This window comes from Galleria mellonella, unplaced genomic scaffold (assembly GCF_026898425.1).
Source record: "Galleria mellonella isolate WM207_F2 unplaced genomic scaffold, CSIRO_AGI_GalMel_v1 utg36, whole genome shotgun sequence".
NCBI lineage: Eukaryota > Metazoa > Arthropoda > Insecta > Lepidoptera > Pyralidae > Galleria > Galleria mellonella.
The window spans coordinates 2,960,221-2,975,607 of NW_026442086.1; the positions used below are offsets into that span (position 1 = coordinate 2,960,221).

General features: G+C 29.6%; 1 protein-coding gene across 1 annotated transcript in view; it reads left to right on the forward strand.

Annotated features, from left to right (window-relative positions):
- LOC113520780 (dual oxidase) overlaps positions 1-15,387 on the forward strand; it is a 61,547-nt gene that overhangs the window by 8,017 nt on the left and 38,143 nt on the right. The window contains exon 2 of the mRNA XM_052897523.1: positions 3,561-3,657. Coding sequence (XP_052753483.1) covers positions 3,579-3,657 — 79 coding nt within the window. The 5' untranslated portion in view covers positions 3,561-3,578. The remainder of the gene's footprint in view (positions 1-3,560; positions 3,658-15,387) is intronic.

A 15,387-nucleotide genomic window follows, 5' to 3' on the forward strand; every position in this document is an offset into this window, starting at 1 on the left:
AAAGCTACTATGCATATGTTATTTAAAAATATGAGTAAATAAGTGAGTATAAAAAAAATACCCAAGCCATGACAAACATACAAACCTAATGAAATAAAAATAAATATTTAATATTATGCCGGGATGGAACCCATTGCCATTGGATTGTGAAGCAGTGTGCCCTGAAGATCAACACAAATTCATTAACAGTTATTTGCATGTGCAAATAAATAATAAGTATGTTCTCAAGTTAGTACTTACAATCGTATTTTTCAATATGTAGAAATACAAATAGTTAATCCTAATTGTTTCTATCCGGTTATGCACTATAATGCTTCATCATCAGAAAGAGACTTTGTACAAAAGTCGACAGCTTGGGTTCTTATGTCCCATTAAAGTTTCTATCGTGAAGCTGTTATGTTTGCACGACTGTGTTTCAGTTTGAAGGGTGGGATATGGCAGTGAAATCACAAGGTACAGAGGAGGAACACCTTAGAAATAGCAACGTATGAAAAGTATCATGGGCGACACAATATAATCTACTGTGACCATGATACTTTTCATGTTTATTGGCGACGGTTACCATTTTCCATCAAGTGGGCCATCAGCTTGTTTGCCATGGTTAGTTGCATGAAAAAACATTATCTGTCTATTGTTGAAAATCTTTCAGGACTAAACGACACGAACTTATGACTATCAAATGAACAATATTGATAATGAAGGAAATTAAAAATAAATAAATAAAAACTTAATCCAATTTCAAAGGCTAATATAGATACTAATATGTATAAGCAATAATATCCAAGTCATACAGACTTTAAAAACCCCCCACAGTGATTCTAATAGTTACCTATAGCATTATTTGAATTCTACATAATAACTAATATCGACTGGGAAATAAGATATATGTAAATTATTACAGCTAACCAAACAAACTGCACCACTGGTTTTTATTTAAATTGTATTGTAACATCATAGATCTCACGAGAATTCCTCGACTGTTTTTTTTTTCCTCTTCTGTTTTAATTAAATAAAACAAAAAATTAATCAATACACAGTCACGCATTTAAAGACAAAAAATTATAATTTTATACAGTTAATACACATAAAAACTACAATCAGTAAAGAATGTTACAAATCGTTTATTTCATACATAATCATTAAAGAATGTTCGTTTTTAACTTCATATTTTAAAATCGTGCCCATACAGAAATAAAGCAGTAGATATAAATATAAGCAGGTATCTGAATAATTATGGTATGCAAGCCCGAAGCGAATTGTCGTCAGGGGCATATAAAATTAACACTGTTATATATATATACATTATATTAAAGGGCAAGGTTTTTATCGTTCGTGAACTTCCTCAGAACAGCTACTTATACTATAATTACAAAAGTTCAACGACTTCTCAACTTATTCATTACTTGTTTATGTTCAAAAGCATGTAAAACCACTATGTTTACATTAGGAGATTCTTAAAATATAATCGACTGACAAATTTTGATGGACATGTCATTGAACTTGTCGACGGAAGATTATCTAATTTATTTTTACAATTTTGTATTTTAAACATTAATCATGGTTTTCATCACAGTCTATGATAGATTGCTTATAGTGTAGCTGCAAATTAATTTTTAAAGATGCCAATCAAATACTATTTTGTCCAAGGCGATTTGAGTGGGAAGCAGTTATGATTAAGTTTTGGTTGTTAAGAGACCCACAACGAATAAAACTGTGTTAATGTTATAAATTTCGTAAGCACTGTAGTACATTTTAGTAGTAAAAACTAAATTGACTTGCATTACGCGATTTTTGTTGATAAGCGGCTATGAATAAGGATCCCGGATGGTGACAAAACTTATTGAGTATTCTCGTCAAATATATACCAGTACGTAAATCAATTAATTTTATTATAAATAAGTTTTGCAGGTTTTGCTTCATAAAAAATTTACTTCTATCGTGAATATACATACACAAACACTAGTAAACGATGTGATGACTCTTTGCACATTACGCTTTCAAAATTTAAATTTAGAACCTCGAATTACATGTCTAAAAATAATTTTTATCGTGTCAAATTTTTTTATGTACTGGAAACTTAATTATAAAAATCGGTTCAGAATTGGCAATTCAATTGCGTAACTTAGTCAAAAAATTAGACGAATGGAGACCCTCCTTCTTTTGATAGTCGCTTAAAAACTTAAAAATAAAATATTCTTTATTTAGAATTTAGCATACAAATCTATTCTAAAATATAAACTTTAATGATATGATAATGGTCATTAACTCAGATCATTAAAGCAACGCATATTATTTATACAACGTTATATTGTAGAAGAGGAATTTGATGTGAGAATTTCCTTGACCGATTTTGTCACCAATCGACGAGAATGTAATACATAAAATAATACATTTTTGTAATACCTAAAATTTACATTGAATAATTCATCCAGCATAGCTGTAGTAGGTATTGGTAATGTTGTTCGGTAGGAAAAAAAAGCAACTTACCTCTAAGAACAGATAGAATGTAAAACGAAATATAAAGTATTATAAAAAATAATATTTACTGAGTATAATGTATTTTAATTAATTTAATTTTGAACTTATTTGATGTTTTTTTTATGATGCAAAAATTTCCATATCTCGATTCTATATTATTCATTGTGTCCTAATATATTATGGTTATATACTGATGTCCTACATAATTTATATGTCGGCTTAAATACCTTTGATCTCCCGGATTCAACAGACCTCAGTAATAATTAGCAGCTTGGCAAAATATATGATTTTATCTTCCTAACATCTATATAATACCACGTTATTAGTTTCTACGCTTGATTTAAGATTATTTAGATGTCCAAACATAGATCCAGGTATGAATAAGATCGCTGTGCAGAAATTTTAAACTATAGGGTATGGAGACATTATGATGTAGAACGTATGACCCGTCATTCATTGCCATTGGGTATATCAATGTATTTTCTGATATCCATGGTGCTTCAGTTTGTTTATAATTCTAAGTATCATAAAAAATTTTACTATCATTTGTTTCTTTGTTGCCTCTTGATGCTTTAATAGCTCAAGAAATCGTCATGAAATTAAGCACACACATAGTATATGGGATAGAAATGAATATAGGCTCTTTTTTTAATGGGTGATAATGGAATGGTAACCCCACCCGCGCTATCAGTATACACCGGCGGGGCACCAGTGAAGGATGATAGGTGAGGACGAAACAGGTCAGTTAGCCCATCGTGACGAATTCAATAAGAATTGTTCACGATGGTTTCCAGGGGAAACCACGTGGAGGTCAACCTAATAGGGAATATTGCTAACAATAGAGCTGTCAAATTCCATTGCTAATAATCCCTTTCCCCCAAGGATATAGGCTATGAAAGATGTTTTTCTCTTAATCATGCAGACGAATTCGTGGGCATTGTTAATATTTGCATATTTGTATTGAAAATTTGGAGAATCTATATTAGTAACAGGCTCGTGTAATAGGATAATGTATAACATATAACAAAAAATAAATATAGAGCGTGAAGAATAACTTAATGATTATTGTCTAATTGTTGCAGATTCTGTGATCACGAAACATGGCCGAAGGGAGTACAAGGTGCTTAATAGGATTGTTGGCAATTCTCGCAGTGGTTACACAATCGTTTTGTGATCCAGGTAAGTTCGTACGAGTATATGCACCTATGGACCTGTTACGAAATTTTATACGAAAACCATTTTAGACTAATTTATTAGACATGATTTAAAAAAAAAAAATTATCGAAATACGTTTGGCTGCAAAATTACTCACTTACTTACTGATCGCACTTTATTACTATTCTGATCTAATCTTAATGGTTGATCAGACAACTTTTGTGATTTGTAGTTTTTTTAATAAATTTTTAATTAGTAAATTAAATAAAACTATCAGCATTTAGGTTTTGTTATTTAAAAAATATGGTAATATAAGACCTATAATATTTTTCTCACAAAATTACTTTAACAAAACATTATCAGATTTAATCTCTATATAATTCAAAACTGATATCTCTTATATTCTCAACGTAATGAATTACTTAATAAAGAATTTACTTAAAAGTAATTTATTTAGAAAATTAATTGAAAATTGTTAACGGGTATTATCCTTAATCTGTCCATGAAAATGGACAATTAATAAATATCAAATTATAAATGTTTATAATAGAATTGATACACAGTGTTAAATATAATACAAATGCAAAGTTCAGTTTGTTTATTGTAACATATAGCCATACACAAAGACTACATATAGAATATTGCGTAAACAATTTTAATAGTAAAAATTAAAATCATTGCAATAATAATTTACATAAAAATTGGAATAAATTAATTAATAATACACTGAACTGTTTATGAGAATCTTTAGTTCATCCAGGATGCAGATATGTTAGACCAGGATATGAACTGGTTGAGCGTTATATTGTCAACCGCTCATCTCGTGCTAATCAGTCACGAATCACCGCTAGATCGTGCTACATGCTGTCGTTAATATTGCTGTTAAGCCACATTGAAGAAATAATTATTAAGATTTTTCTTAGATATGAGAACTGTGTAAAATTTTATTTCGTACATTGTTTCAATAAAACATAAGAAAATGTAAACAGACGTTTAATTAGCTCGATTATAAGAGACTGCTATTATCCATTGGTTTCGATTTATTATTAATTTCATTTAGAGAGTTTTCTGTAATTATTTCAACAAAACTTGATTTTTTATTTATTTATTCATTATTACATATACAAGTATAAATACATGGCGGACCTAATGCTAAAAACATTGTCTCCCAGTCAACCTTAGAGAAGTGTTAGAGTACTTGAATTCGGTACTAATAATAATTGTAATACATACATACTAATTTTTTATTATATTATATATACCTATATATAGTAATTATCTTTATTATTACAGACTAGACTGGCCCAATTCGTTAGTAACATAATTTTAACCTAATGTTAGTAAATCTTACAATAAAATAAATAAATAAAAATTCTATTGAAATATACTACAATTATTCTGTTTCAATTTTAAAAATATAATTGATCTTTCTAAATGGGAGATATTCAAGAAGTCATGATGATGTCAATATATCAAATGTATTTAGCGCAGATTTTCCATACGTTCCATCTAATAGCAAAAAATACGTATTACTAGTGTAGTATTATTAATCTGTACTGTAGCATAAGGACCCCTTTCCCCATAAGTTTTAATTTTTTTTTGTGACATCAAGTTCTTGACATTATCTGCGCATGCGGTTACATTACAACTAGTAGAACAGTCACGAGAACACATTTCCCCACGACCTTGAGTTTGGTTCCGCTTCCGATGGGTCAAAGCTCTATTTAGGAAGCGAAACTTTGAGATATTAAATACTAGACTTCTAATTTATTTTTAATCGTCTACCAGATATAATGTAGTTATCTGAATTTTCTTGAAATAAAATTATGTGTATGTTTATGTATATATGTGTTTATATTATATATAAACATATATATATATTTATATATATATATATATATATATATATATATATATAATACAACGCCCCCTACCCTTTGTCTTTTTTCTTAATATCTATTACCCAAAAGTTGCCTGAAAGAGAATGCTTAGCGATAAGACTGCCTTTTGTATCACACTTCTTAATAAAATTAACTATATTTATTGTTTTTATAAATGATGTAATAAAGTGTAAATAAATAATAACATGTAATGACGATCTATTGTCACTTCTTTCATCAGAATCTATCAGAATTTTGATATATACTTCTAAGTATATATCAAAATTCTTTTTTTTTAATGAGAGAAAAAGAGGGAGACATATTTTATATATTTGACATATCACATATTTTAAAAATTTCTATTCAATACAAACATTACTTTATCTACAAATTTCTTATAATTTCTTATATTTTATATATTATAAATTATATTATTATACCTTACCTTTACCTTATATTCTTATACCTAAAATATAAGAAACTATTTTACCTCAAATTGGGAATAGGTGACAACTCTTTAAATATCGAAATTCCAGCATTATAATTAATTCAATTAGGTATACAGACAGTTGCCACGCCAGTATTTGTATTAGGTAGGTACGTGTAGATGACGATACCTCATATGTACTATCGATCCTGGGATCATGGTCAGACATGAGGTTATAAGTATAATTGCAGACAAGGCCCTTGACTCTAACTGCATCACACCAAAGCTCCAGCATGCTGGATATTATAACCTTGTAACTTGAGGAAGAGGAACCTCATATAGTATATCTAATTATGATAAAATCCACACGATATTAAACATTACAGATAATTAGGTATGTAATTTTAAGGCATAATTTAAAGATCAAAGTAATTAATTGATTAAAATAATTATGTTTTTTGTTCCTGAATTAAACGAGCATTTTATATTATTACTAGCTGACACGGAAAATATTGTTTTGCTCGTCATAGATCACTAATCAATAATTAAACTCGCTAAACAATAAATATTTACAAATTTTCATTAAAGTCGGTTAAGCGATTTCGGAGATTAACAAGGACGAATATTGTGAGACAAGAATATTATGTATTGAGATATTACAATACGAGTATAGCTCCAGTTTCAAACAGCTGAAATCAAGTTATTGGTGTCAATGAGTCATAACCTTTTTTTGTCTTCTCACATTTTTAAAATCAATATAATTTTATTATGTTATAGGTTATCAACATTTTCTGTATAAGTCTATTTTATGTAATTTTAAACATGAAATTTCTTAATTTAGTAATATTTATTATGCTACGCAATATCTTCACAAATTATTAAATTATTTCGATTATTCTTACTGCTGTGGATGTTGTTTATTTGTTGTTGTTATTCTATGCTAATTTGTATGTACAAATATGACAATGTTTGAAGTTTATTTTTGCGGATCAAAATCATAAATTATCTTAATATCTTAGTTTTTTATTTAATCATGATGTAATAAAGTACATCATTTTTTTTTATATTTATTGAAGATTTTAATAAATATCCTATGAACTGAAATTATATGTACATCACAATTAATTTTTAATTGTTATTTATTCAATCAAATTTATCATACATTATAACAATAAATACATTTTTAAAATGAACTTTCCAACTATTCAGTTATAGCTCATTTACTAAGCAAGTGAGTATTAACTAAAATGTAAATATTAGGGGCATATCAATTTAATCAAAAATTTCACATTTCTTTAGTGCAATATTTAAAAAATAAAACTCAGATTGGTGTGTGCATCTGTTTGTCGTTACAGTTATTGCATTAGTCACATCCTGGATACTTTTTGACATTTAAATGTCATTATTATTCCAAGGATGGAAACAGAACTTCCTGTAATGAGTTCGATATACATAATTATTATAAGTCAGAATAATTTTATCAACTGTGCGTTAACCATGACATTCGAATAGGTAATCCACAAATCTATAAGTATAGGTATTTGTTAAAATGCAAACTTTTTAATAGCATATTACTAAATACTATCAACAGGGGGAGAAGTAATTGTTAGTAATGCGGATTATCAGTTCCATTGCTAATAATATACCCTGAAAACCATCGTGCTGAATTCCAAGTGTATTCATCACGATGGGCTAACTGAACTGCCTTTTCATCCTCACCTATCATCTATCACTGGTGCCCCGCCAGCGTATACCGTTAGCGCATGCGGGGTTATCATACCATTATTATCCATTAAAAAAAAATACTATCAACACAATTTAATTGATGACGAAAAGTAAATAATTGCCATTAAAAACTATAATCATCAAAATCAATTCAAAATTTACGAAGGTATTTCATAGAATACAACAGACAACCATGTAGGAGAATAAATATATATATATATATATATATATATATATATATATATATATATATATATATATATATATATATATATATATATATATATATATATATATATATATATATATACATGTCGATTGGTATTTAGAAATGCTATAAATACTTAAGAATCAATCACATAATTTATTTTTTTGTGCCTCAATTGCATAAAAGTAATTAATTCGTTACCGTGGGTAGATCAATAAGCCGTATGTTAAATATGTATACTTTATAAACCACATTTGCCTTTGAAATTAGCTCTCGAACAAGTCGTTAATGACAACTATCAATATGGCAACTCAGATGCGAAAAATATTCTCCGTAGTCTTAACACAATATTTTATAATTAACTAGCGACCCGCCCCGGCTTCGCACAGGTGCACATTACATCACATCACATTAGAAACCTTTAAAATTATCAGTGTTTCTCTATCATATTATGCATATATTATACATATAAACCTTCCTCTTGAATCACTCTATTAAAAAAAAATGCATGCCCTGCTTCAAAATCCGTTGCATAGTTTTAAAGACTTAAGCATACATGGGGACGAACAGACAGCGACAGCGACTTTATTTTATACTATGTAGTGATTGTTACAATAACAGCAATTAAAAAACTTAAACCCCTAACTCCCAATGGTTAAAAATTATTGAATATTTCGCTTAACATATACCCATAAAATACAGATCTCCTCCTTTTTGGAGTCACTTGAAAACGGAATTTCGTATGGAATCAACACCGGAGTAAATCCTCTCGATAGCAAAATTAATCACCGAAATAATTCATGCTAATATTCATTTTGTAAATAGTAAGTAATTACTTTACATGACTAAAATTGACTAAACTTTAATATTTGAATACATTTAGCTGCGATCTTACTCATCATTCGGCAAAATTACTAATGCAATAAAGAGTTAAGAAGGATCTTAAACATTTATGTTAACCTTATTCCATATCTGCTGTCTACCTACATAAAACGTCCGGTTTCGTTTTATGATTCATGCTACTGATTGGTAAAAACTAAAACATAATAGTGCACGAATAAATACTCAAACGTGTCAAGCCAGTTGCCTAGTAATAGCAATTAATAATTTAATGATTTATTTAAACTATTTTATTGACCAAAATAAAATATACTACAAAAGACGAACTTAGCACGAGTAGCATTCTCTACCGGTCAACCTTTTGGATGAACAGTAAATCACGAATACGGTCCTTCATTATTACTGTGGTGTGTGATAAATATTTCACTGATGATGTAATATGAAATAAAAAATTGATTTTTGTTCATTTTGTATAATTATAAAGCCTTACAGATCCATTAAAATTGTTCAAAAATAGGGAGATATAGATAAGGAGAATCTAGGTTCTGTACTATCTGAACCTTTCTTTCATCATCTCATCTATCTTTCTTGGATCTTTAATCCTTTTTTTAAAACTCTCATTCGATTCTTTTTTTTATTATGTATTGAACGAAGTATTCACCAATTCTAGATCGATATTGATATTTTCTTGCATTCCATGGGGTTTACCTCATGTTGGTTTCATATTGAATTTATTAATATTCATTCTCTTAAGTTGTAGTAGAGTTAGATAATATATTATCCAATTACCGCAACTAGTTACAGTTATCTTCGAGTCGCAGCGCACGCGCATCGCACTCGTCGCACATGTCGAGATAGTGAAAGCTGGGTGATGGCCTTGTGATGACGTCACAATACTTTCTGCAGTATTTGTGGTCAATAAGAATTACTTAATTTACTTTAATGTAAGTGTAAAATATGTAACAAATAATATTGAAAATATTTAGAATGGAAATGCTTAGTTTGGGCATGTATAAAATAATAATTTTGACACCAGTTAGCAATAGTAATACGAGTATAGGATATATCCAGGAAACTACCCTGTATTCTTAGTCTGATTTCTTAGTCGCGTCGTCGAACAGCGCGTTTTAACAGTACGCACTTGACGACGAATTTAGATTACGATATATCTGGAGTACGTCGAATTCGAAACACGACAAATACGAAATAAACGATTTTAAATAGTTTAGTTGGAACCTTAATTTATTATTTTGCCCCCGGGCCTTTGGTTACCTAGCTACGCCACTGAACTATACTGAAAAAAAAGCATAAGACTATTTCTTGTAAGATTTATTTAGGGTATTTAGAAATAAATAATGGGACTCAATATGGTTTTATTTGTTTCATCATTACAAGAAATTTAAATTTAATTGATAAGATATACATTTAAAGTCTTTTCGTGTCAAATTGGCCTTGCGTTAAGCTCAGTAGAGTTTAATTTACTAATTTTGAATTCGAGTTCCGACATAAAATTTATGTCGCAATATATTTATTTACAAAATTGACATAAACATCTATTCTATACTTATATGGTATTTTCGAAAGGGATTATTGCGTGAGTATTCCTATCAATAAATAGCTTTTGTAACATCAAGGCAAATAGTTGTGACATCGTTACTTTTCATACTAAATTGAGATGCTCGCATCGTATATCTGTTTGTCTACTATTAAAAGTACCGACCAGCTATTGGAAAATGCAAACGAAGACAAATATTTGGAACTAGTTTTTACCTACCCGCGACTTCATCCGCGTAACAAGGATATTATTATACAAGTACATGTTGACTGACCAGGATTAAAATTAACCTTTGAGTATATACAGAGATCCTATCATGAAATGTTTCGAAATTTTGTGGCGCACAAATTTGATGTTAAAATTACATTACACTGTTAAAATGTAATTCCATGGACTTTTATGATAGGATTTATAACGAATAAAATGTTAAGCTCCATTTATTGAGTCCCCATTTACTGAACAAAAATACGAACTTAAGCCCAAAATTTGAAATTTCATTTCATGATAGATCGTCAGATTTCGGGACGGTTATTTAAAATGTTTATTTTATAATCTTCATAAAAGATTACAATTAAATTATCTTATTATGTAACACATACGGCTATGTTCTTAAACATGTGTAAAATTATTGTTATATTCTTATAACAATATTCATAATAATAACAATTTATTTGAAATCACGACTCAGTATTTCCGTGTAATTGTAACCATGACATAGATTCAAGAATTCGACCATGACGACAGTGTCTAATTAGCCAATAAACAGTTTCGTCTTCTGTTGAACTCGTTTTGTATTATATTATTAAAAATGTTTAAAAGTTCTCAAGGTTGACTGGAAGAAATCCCTTTAAGGGAAAAGCCCACCTGAGTACATTTTGGTTATAACCTAATATCTATATTATAAGTGAATTTACAAAAGCATAAATTAATTTTGATAAAGATAGTAAAAATGGCGGACTTAACAAAAAAAAACATAATTAGAGAATATTATAATATCTTACTCGTTTCACAGGGAGCTGGAATTTAAGAATAAAAATAAAACTAATAGAACTCAATCATAAAAATAATGTTGAAATTATCTACTTTGCATTTTTTACATCTTCGTAATTTTTAGCATTTTAAAACTATTATTTTGAATATGTCTTATAAACAATGAATACAATATAAATATTGAATAAATATGCTATATAAAGAATGCTATGTAGCATTAAGTTCGTCAATTGCAAGATTTCTCAAAGTGGGATACGCGTACCAATTGTAGTACACCAGTTAATCGTAAGGTACCCGACATATCTTACATAATGGTGGTAGCTTATCTGACTCGGATGCACACGCATGCATTCAAAGTTCCTACGGGTACCGATATAATTTTTGCTAAAAACAAGCACACCTATCACTTTAAATTGACTACATATTAGAAATAACATTTATCTATTGTTCTTTTCTATTCCTTTTTTAATAAAGTACCTTATTTTATTCAATTAATAATCAGTTCTTTACGGAGCTTAATCTAGAAAATTTAATAAGGGTTTATGAAGCCATAAATTTGAGAAGCGTGGCTCTATTACATATCACTATACTTTTCTTTTTAAATTGGTTAATAAATATAAATAGCAATAAATATACTTAAACCGCTCTATATAAATAACTAAAACCAATCAACTTTTTTCACTAAATCTTATATTTATTTATTATTTAAATATTATATTCATCCTTACTTATATTATAAATGTGAAAATGAGTTTGTTTGTTACCTGTTAGTACCTTAACGGCTTAAGTAGTTACTATGAAATTGGTATACACGTACTATATTGCATGGAGAATGTTACTCGTATCTTCATTTCATCCTGGTCAGTTAATATACCCCGGTCATGCGGTCGAAGTGGCTGGTAAAAGCTAGTAATATAATATATTTTAATAAAATAATAAGTGCAATATATCCTTCATAAATACTTTTTTATGATACTCAGAATCGTCACTTAGAATGACAAGCAATTGGATTATCTATTGGAAAGTGGTAACCATCGCATATAGTGGAGAAAGGGATTGTTAGTAATGGGGTCTATCTGCCGCATTACTAGCAATAAATCCATTCGGGTCGACATCGACGTGGTTCCCCCAGGAAACCATCGTGGTTAATTATAGTGCAATTCATCACGATGGGCCAACTGATCTACTTTTATAGTCACTTATCCCTCACTGGTGCCCACTAGCATATACCGTTAGCGTAGGCGGGGAGACCATTTCATTGTCACCTATTAAAAAAACATCGCATATATAAACAACACCATGGAGTTCACAGAATACTATGACGCCCGTAGTACTTCATACAATATTTAATGTAGAGTAATTTAAATAATGTTTGACTCGTGGGCGTATCGGATATATATGTATGAGTACTTACGCGTCGTAACATCTTAAGCGGGTACATCCTTGTGACTATACTCTATGAGAAGTACTTATTCGCAATACGCTTCCTTGTTTAGACTAGAAGATTTGATATTTTTATTTTATTATTTATTATTATTATATACTATAAAAAATTTCGAATATCTGATACTAACAAGATGTGACCAGCTATGTCGTTGATATGGGAAAGAATTATTTTGTTACTTTTCGACGTATCATTAATTTAATTAGGAAAATGCTCAATTTCGCCCTTTATAATCCATATTGAAATTATATGCCGTAATTCTAATATTATTTTATATTTATAATGAATTTTTTTATATATTTATTTACAAAACATAATAATTTTCCGTATATACATAATATCGTCATATCGGCCGTTTACTGTCCACTGTTGAATATAGGCCTCTTTCTATTGAAAAATGTTGGCAGTAGTCGCCACGCTTGGCAACTGCAATTAGGCTTTGATTAGTTTAAATAGGGATGCTGTTGCTTATCCCTCGATCATTAAGTTCCCTTAGTCGCCTTTTACGACAGCTATAAGAAAGCGCGAGATGGCCCATTCTATGCCGAGACCACCGGTAAATATTAACTTTTTGTCCGCTATTTTGCACGCGAGAATCGCAGACGTAAAAAAATCAGTGAAATAGACTACTTTTAGACAGCATACCAAGATGAAACATGTATCGGATTTTAAGTTACACCTCTAAAGGTGTAACTCTAAAGGTAGTCTCTAAAGGTTTCTAAGAACACAATTACGAACAGGATCTAATTTGACACGGTAATTTTTGCGGACTGCCGGAACAAACATATAGAGAGACAGATAGATAGACAAATCTATTGCCCTTATTGATTCTCTTCATATATTTTTAATATCTCCCATATTCAAACATTGGCTAGTTATAATATTACTATATAAGTAAGATTACCCTATCTCATAATATATATATATATATATATATATATATATATATATATATATATATATATATATGTATATTTATATATATTATATATATATATATATATATATACCAGGTGTTTACATGTATGCTCGGGTACATTAATCACTTGTTAGCAACAGTAAGTACTTCCTTGTTATTTTTCCGCAACTATTGACTCCGCACATCTATTGAAATCTTAATAGATTCATAGAGTTAATAAATTGTCTGTAGGTACATATGTTCTATTATTATAGGTACACGAAAATTACAACTTTAAAATATCAAATAAAAGAATATTAAACTTTTTGCAACTTAACTAAAAAACTAACACTAACAGCTGGCCTGATGTAAAGTACTAATTATCACCTATAAGTGTAAACAAAATAAGTTTGAAAATTGTTTTATAATAGTTACATATCATCATTATCATATCAGCCTTTAACTGACAACTGATGAACATAAGCCAGGGATACTTTGCCAGTAGTTGCCACGTTTGGCAGGCGGATTGACCACTGCAGTTAGGCTAAAGTGATGTTTTAAGAGGGACACTGCGGTCCATCCCTCGTCCTTCCTTAGTCGCCTATACGACACTCACGGGAAAGAAAGGGATGGCCTATTATCTGGCGGGCCCATACGGCCATATAGTTACATATATATATATATTGTGTGTATAATCATAACTGACTTTATTGAATAAGTTATCTCCCACACTTTCTCTGCCGTGTGATTCCAACATAGAATATGTCACCCCTTCCTTTCCCGTGGGTGTTGTTCTTACAATTCATAAGAGGCGACTAAAAGAAATTAAAAGTAAAGGGATGGACATTATTTATTACCGATTTCATTTAAAGTATATCTGTCATCTTATCATTAACTAGCTTTTACCCGCGACTTCATCTGCGGGTCCAGATTCATTTACTAATCGGAATAAAAAGTAACCTATATTTTTTTTCCATCCCATAAAGTATATGTACAGTAAATTTCACATATTTTATTAAGCTACTAAGGCGCTTACAAGACGTAACAAAGAAACTCACTTTCATATTTATAATATTAGTAAGGATTTCTATTGAAATAGACTACTAACTAAGCCGTTTATTCAGCGTGATAATTATCAGCTACATTGTTTTCTTATAAAGCGACCCGTGTCCAGCAGGACGCTAATAGGTCATCGTGATGGTGTGATTAGTCAAAACGAATACAAAATAAAAATAATTGCCTCTAACCCAATTATGTTATACAAAACGCACACATGATAGGCGCGCTATGATCTCATTTCATACTAAAAACCTTTATTAGTACAAAAACGTACCATGTATTATTTATAATTGTTTTGACGATACCGGACCTGATTTTTTATACCTACACAAGCGGAACTTCTTGCATGTATTTCATTCTATCTTAGTATTGTATAGGTAGATGCTAACTCCTACCAAAGCTCGTTATTTTATTAATTTTTTTTAGCTAGTGACTCCTATTAAGAAATTAATTAGCAGAATCTTGTAAATTAGTGGTGTATATAGATGGCTTATAAACCAAGATAAATGAATGTTTTTTATAATATTTTAGTTTCAATTCATTAAATTATTCAAGTACCGAGTGGGCGTAGCTGTTAGCAAGAGGTAGTTGAACACACGCAAAAAATAGGTACTTCATGAAGGTAATGTAGGAACGTATTTAATTTAATTCTTAATTAATTAAATCACTTCTTCAAATAAGTATACTTATTCGCATATCTAACCCTGAACAGGGTTGAAAAATTGATA